The 6548-nt window shown below is 35.7% G+C and overlaps 1 protein-coding gene across 1 annotated transcript in view; it reads right to left on the bottom strand.

The window, feature by feature from the left end:
* LOC109208954 (serine/threonine-protein kinase tricorner-like) overlaps positions 1–6548 on the bottom strand; it is a 7872-nt gene extending 1324 nt beyond the window's left edge. The window contains exons 1-11 of the mRNA XM_019372110.1: positions 6211–6548; positions 4889–5063; positions 4193–4276; positions 3774–4015; positions 3467–3689; positions 2833–2912; positions 2520–2604; positions 2150–2281; positions 1957–2070; positions 1278–1322; positions 925–1009 (exon numbers count right to left, since the gene is read on the bottom strand). Of these exons, the coding sequence (XP_019227655.1) occupies positions 925–1009; positions 1278–1322; positions 1957–2070; positions 2150–2281; positions 2520–2604; positions 2833–2912; positions 3467–3689; positions 3774–4015; positions 4193–4276; positions 4889–5063; positions 6211–6392 (1447 nt within the window). The 5' untranslated portion in view covers positions 6393–6548. The remainder of the gene's footprint in view (positions 1–924; positions 1010–1277; positions 1323–1956; positions 2071–2149; positions 2282–2519; positions 2605–2832; positions 2913–3466; positions 3690–3773; positions 4016–4192; positions 4277–4888; positions 5064–6210) is intronic.

Below are 6548 nucleotides of genomic sequence, written 5' to 3'. Positions count from 1 at the left end.
GGTCCTACTGACCCCCCCACCCCCCCCCCCCAAACCCCCACCCAAATAGTTGTTTGAAGTCTCTTTATTTGATCAATATGTCATGCACATTAAGCGATTCTAATTAGAGTGGGACTTTTCCCATAATAGTACCTTGTCCAAATAGTTCCGTAAGGAGTATTAGAACACTCAAAGTTGACTATTGTGCTTTCATGACTCTAGGTGGATTACCAAGTAAACTCAGTTACCCTATAATGAAGAGAATAGCAATTCAGCACTGAATTACTACTGAGGGCTCCAAACACTCTAACAGTTTAAACTATAGACAGCTCATTCATAAAACCAGCACATACAGTAATATATACAACAACAACAACAACCCAGTAAAATCCCACAAGTGGAGTCTGGGGAGGGTAGAGTGTATGCAGAGACCTTACCCCTACCCCGGAAGGGTAGAGAGGCTGTTTCCGAAAGACCCTCGGCTCAAGAAGAAGAAGACACAGTAATATATATTGAAAGTTAAAACAATCAGCAAGATACTGAAGTTTTCCATATCCAGGAAGTCGATAAAATGTCAAGTTGAGTGCATGACCAATCATCTAAGAAACTAAAGATGCTACACAAAAATCTAACAGATGCCATAACTCAGTAACTGCTTTATTCATGTCATATACCTACTTGTAACTTATGTCCAATGAGAGCATTAAGACATACATCAACACAAGTGAGCATTATAAATTATTACCAGTCTAATTGTAGGACCTGCTGTGTTAATGATATAGAAGTTCAGAATTCATTGAAGCAATCATACAGGCCACGAAGCCCACGACATACATAAGAGTATTATCAGTGACTTAATAGATGATAGAATATGCAACATGAGCTCCCTTCAAAAAGAAGATGACAGAACTGTTATTGTCTGAGAGTATATTGAGGTCACTATACCCGAAGAATGTCTCAATCCCTTGACAGCCTCAAAATTCTTGTAGGTATAGCCAACAAAACTTAAATCTTCCGGAATCAGACGCTTCTGCCAAAATAAATATTAGAATAGAAAAGATTTACTTAAGCATGGCATGGGGAAAAAAGGTGTTCTGGAAAGGAGATACAGAAAAGTAAGCAAGAGAAGAAAATGCCAAAGTGATGCTAGCAAGACGTGCAGCAAGACATGATTACATTCAGTATGGAATGTGGAGATGTAAAAGATTTATCATCATGAACGAAAGCTAGTGCCCTGAGAGCTGGTAAGTAGAACCATAGCTAAATGTGGCGTACATCAGTAGCGAAAGAAAACTCACCTTTCTATGGGGTCCTGAACTAATTTTTGCTGGTGGCTGATTTGCCTGCAAATTAAAGAGTTTCAATTGTACATCAGTATCAAAAGAATTCTCAACTCAGCATTGTTAACAACAATTAAACATGCATGAATATCAAATTCATCATCCAAAATGAAGCTCAAGTATATACGAAAGAAAATAATAAATGCTAATTTCATCAGTTTTATCCAGAAAATGGTCCTGTGCTTTTGGTGATAAAATTAGCTTTGATCCTCCAATTCTGTTTTTCATTCTCATTTTGCTTTTAATTCTCCTCTTTTACTTTTTCACTTCTTCTACACTTCACTTTGTTTTTCTCCACTTTGGTGCAAAACGGAAGGGCTTACATTAATGAGAGAAGAAAACATACTCTAGAGGAATTAGTGTCCTGCATATATGCACAGTCAAGTCATCACAGTCATTGTTGATCGGTACCATAAGCTCATCTTTAGGTACCAAAATAACAAATAGGTATATAAGATCACCTAGGTTAACTTTTAATCACAGCATGCCCACAAAGGTAGCTTGCGTAGTAGTGAATCATACGGACATACAGTCACGATTAAATTTCAAAGATGAAATATCACTTCTCACAGAATTTCTCTAAAATTTGAAATAAAAAAAAACAGGAATAGGTATAACATATAAAATGGTAATTCACCTCATCAAACTTCATGAAATTTTGAGTGTCAAGATCATCATTGACTTCTGGCTTGTATGCTGCCTCCATGTCATAAAGTTTATCCCACTTTATGTCTTTGAACCAGGGGTGAGCCTAATTATATTCATGAATAAAACATAAGAATCTATAATTGACTGTTAAGTGGAATTTCTCGTAACAAGTAACAACAAACCTTTATTTGCTCTGCTCCTCGACAACCAAGGCGATTTTCAGCATCACAAAGCAATCTACAGATCAGGTCTTTGGCTTCAGGACTCAATCTTGTTTCCTCTGGGAATTTTAAGTGATTTCTCCAATGAACAATCTATAGAACCAGAACAAGTGTCAAGGCATAGCATTTAAGTCGTGCTACATAAGCATCCTAACTGAACTACCATTAGATAATTTGATTGTTAACTAAAATCAAAGGATAAAGGGATAATCCCGGTGTCATTATTAATGTTGAACAAGGAGAAAGTAGATTTCCTTTCCAAACTTGTATTTTTTGTAGCGTCAAAGCTGCTTAAATAAATTGACAAACATTCAAGAGCGGACCACTATACCTTTCTACATGTCGTTATTGGATCTTCAGAGTAGAAAGGGGGATAGCCAACGAGCATCTCATACATGATGGCGCCAAGTGACCACCTGAACAAAGCAAGAAGTAAAGAGGATGATGGATCAAGTCTACTAACTTTACTTTGTCTATTCAAGAAGTGACCATACCTAAAAGAGAAGAATAAGCAAAACATGTGCGAGATATTTAGCAACAGGTACATGATACAGTCTAAACTTTGAAAAGGAAAGCACTTTTTTTTAAAAGAAAACACCATCCAATTAAAATCCATGTCAATCAGAAACAGTAAGAAAACTAACCAGTCACATTCCACTCCATAGCCTTTTTTCAGTAAAACCTCAGGAGCAATATAGTCAGGAGTGCCCACTGTTGAAAACGCCTGCAATAGAAACAGATAATATTACTAGTTCTGCTAACTAATTTGTTTTAGACAACAAATATTGTCACAGAAGGTAGTAAAAAAAGGTCACTTCTAGGAATAGTAAAATATTTTTCTAGTTCATATCCTTTACTCATGTGAAGATAGACTTTGGATTGATAGTTCATTTATCACCACAATTATCGGAGCTGTGTCTGCCTGATTACGTTACAAAGTTCACACTATCCAAAAGCAGGAATAGTGGTGGTACATATGTTAATCTCCCGAAACCAATTATTATGGTACTAGATATTACTTTTCTTTTGATTAATAATTTTTATACTGCACATCTATGATCAACAACAAAAGCAGCAACAAAAAACCCAGTGTAATCCCACAAGTGGGATCTGGAGAGGGTAATGTGTACGCAGACCTATGATCAACAACAACAACAACAAACGCAGTGTGCACATCTATGATCGTTGAGGAAAAAAAGAAGCAAAAATAAGGTTTCCGGATTAAGTTTATAATTTATGAGATAATATGTGTGTTTCTGTTAATAATGTCCTACTTACTAATTTTCTCCTGTTTATTTGCCAATGCTGCAGTTGTTCAAGTGAGCTATTCCAACAGCTTCCAGTTCCCTTGTTAGCAGATCCCCTTGAGTTCTCATCGTCCATCACTTCATTTTCATTTATAGGAGATAAATTCGAACAGTCAAGCGGCTTGCATAGACCAAAATCAGACAGCCTCATGTGGCCATTTTTGTCCAAAAGAAGATTGTCGGGTTTAATATCCCTACAAAAAAAAAACGTTATGTAAAAGACATAAACCGTTATGCATTGAGATCATTTCAAATCTTTTACCAAGTAGATTAACTACCTGTGTATGTAGTTATGCTTATGAATAGACTCTATGGCTAAAACACTCTGAGCAATGTAAAATCTTGCGACTGTCTCAGTTAATGTCTCCTCCCTCATCAGCAACGTCATCAAATCACCACCGGGCAGATATTCCATTACTAGATACAAGTAATCAGCATCTTGGAAAGAATAATAAAGTTTTACAATAAAGTGGCTTGCTACTTCAGCAAGCAAATTCCTTTCGGCCCGAACATGTTCAACCTGTAAGGTAAAGAGATGGTAAGAGAAAACAGATCACTTCTTAAAAAAGTATGCTGCATTTCCTTGCACATCTTGATAGAAGAAGCAGAGCAACGGACTAGGAAAAAAAATATTATTTAACAAAGAAGATGGATACTAATTGGCTCCTTAAGCATGTTAGAAAGGATTTGATCTCACCTGCCCCCTACTTAGCATTTCAGACTTCTTCAACTTTTTCATTGCATATATATTACCAGATATTTTATCCCGGCACAACCTGACCTGCAAAAATAGATTTGCATAAGAATCAGCAACTCATTATCAGGAGCCAATGCCGGTAAACATGAAACAAATTCCGTGTGATCAGGATGTCGTGGGTTCAAGCCGTGGAAACAATCAGAAATATGGTCCATCCTTTCCTGGAACCCATGCATAGCCGGAGCTAATACACCAGGCTCCCTATAATGTCCAATTGAAGGACTAAAGGAATTTATCTTCCAAAAATAATAATTATCTGAAAAATACAGAAGCTTTGGGTAGCAATTAAGATTTTCAAACTTACTTAGGGTGCTCTAATAACAGCAATTATTGTCATACAAAGCTACACAAGAATAGCGAGAAATACAAAAGCGAAGGCATCATGAGTGACTCCAATTATTAAATGTCTAGGTAAATTTAAAAAACATAATTATGCATCTTGAGAAGGTATTATTGCATGTGGATTTTGCATGAAAATCGAAGGAATTCATTGAACATGCTCCTTCTGGTTAAGCATATGAAGTTAAAATTCAGTCTTCAAAGGTTGTAACAGTCCTGATAACAAAACTTAGGGGGAAAAAATAATCCCTGAAAAATGAAATATTTTTAAATCTAAAGATATTAAGAATCTCAAACCTCTCCAAAAGCTCCTCTCCCAATAATCGTCAAAAGCTCAAAATCATCAACAGAAATCTTGTGACGCTTTAGTCGGATATACTCTGTCTCTTTTCTCTCCAATTCCTTTAGAAGGTTCATTTGTTCCTCCTTTGGTACACCAGAGCTTTCCAATTTCCTTTCTAGCAGTAAACGCCTACAGTTTATAGACAATAATACATGAGGGGCTACAGAAATGAATTGTCAAAATTCCATCTAATATCACTCTCCTTCAGTGATTGGCTCAACTATAAGTATGCTAGCCTACATAGCGCATTTAACTCAACAGAAATGTGAGAATACCTGTAAGCAAAGGCATACGCACATGGTTACTCGGTCCATAACAGCTTAGTTGAAAATGCGTTTTTATTAAAAGATTTAGAGTAGTACAACATTTGTAGGACAAGAGGTGCTCCATTACTATATTAACCAAACAAACAAGATAAGACACTAACTACATGTATCTTCATGATTTTTTTCACACATTCACATCTAAGATATTAACGACAATCAAAGACGCATCCGTCAAGAGTAGCCAAACCATCATTAATAATTACACCTTCATCCGAAATTAGCTAACCTCGCCTATCAAAGAGGATTTGTCACAATATGATTCTTTTAGGCTGGCTTTCAACTATCACAACAACACCAGCTACATAATTTCCATTCAATATCTAAAAGTTCTCTAAAACACATCTTGCGTATCCAAATAAATGTCGTACGTGTATGTTTTTAAACATGAAAAATCCAAATAAACGTCTTCATAATCTGATTATTTTACACTTGCTGTCAACCTACCACATTGACAGCAGCTACACTTTGCACATATTTCGGCTTAAAAAATTTAAAAAGTTGTCTAAATCAAATGCTGCATTCCAAAATTCATCAACATGAAAATTCTAAGAATGTTGTACATAAAAATTCATAATCTGACTATTCTTACATTGGTTGTCAACCTACCACATTAAGACCAGCTATATTCTGCACATATTTCCCTATTCAAAACATAAAGTTATCTAAAAATTCACATGTAGCATTCCAAATAAATGCTGTACAAACGTATTTACATAACATGAAAATTCAAAATAAATGCCTACATGAAAATTCATAATGTGATTATTTTTACCTATAAATGGAGCTACAGTTTGCACATATTTCCAATTCGAAATCTAAATATATCTAAAAAAATCACATTTGGATTCGAAATAAATACTGTGCAACATATTTACATAAACATGAAAATTCAAATCATGTACTGGAATAAAAATCTGAATAATTAAAATCTAGGAGAGAAAATTAGGAACCTTTGTTTGCGATCCTGGATGAGTTTCATGTGCGATTTATAATGATCTTCGATCAATTTTTTCGCGGCGGCGACACGTTCGAGTGTCAAACTAGAACCTAATTGTTCCTCCAATTCTTCCTCTTCCTCCTCCGTCAATGTCACCACCTTATTATGTTCTTCCTCCTCTCTGTTCTTCGCCATATTAGTATTATAACCTCACACAAATCGATCGCCTTTTCCTTCAAATCTCTTGTGTTATTTCATATGGCGAAGAGAAAGAAGGGAAAATCGAAATTTTGATCGAAAGGAGAATTGGAATGGAGGAAATTTGAGAAACGGAAAATGGGAGTGAAAGGA

This window comes from Nicotiana attenuata, unplaced genomic scaffold (assembly GCF_001879085.1).
Source record: "Nicotiana attenuata strain UT unplaced genomic scaffold, NIATTr2, whole genome shotgun sequence".
Taxonomy (NCBI): domain Eukaryota; kingdom Viridiplantae; phylum Streptophyta; class Magnoliopsida; order Solanales; family Solanaceae; genus Nicotiana; species Nicotiana attenuata.
Note: the sequence above shows the minus strand (reverse complement) of the source record. Positions and strands in the feature narration are given on the sequence as shown.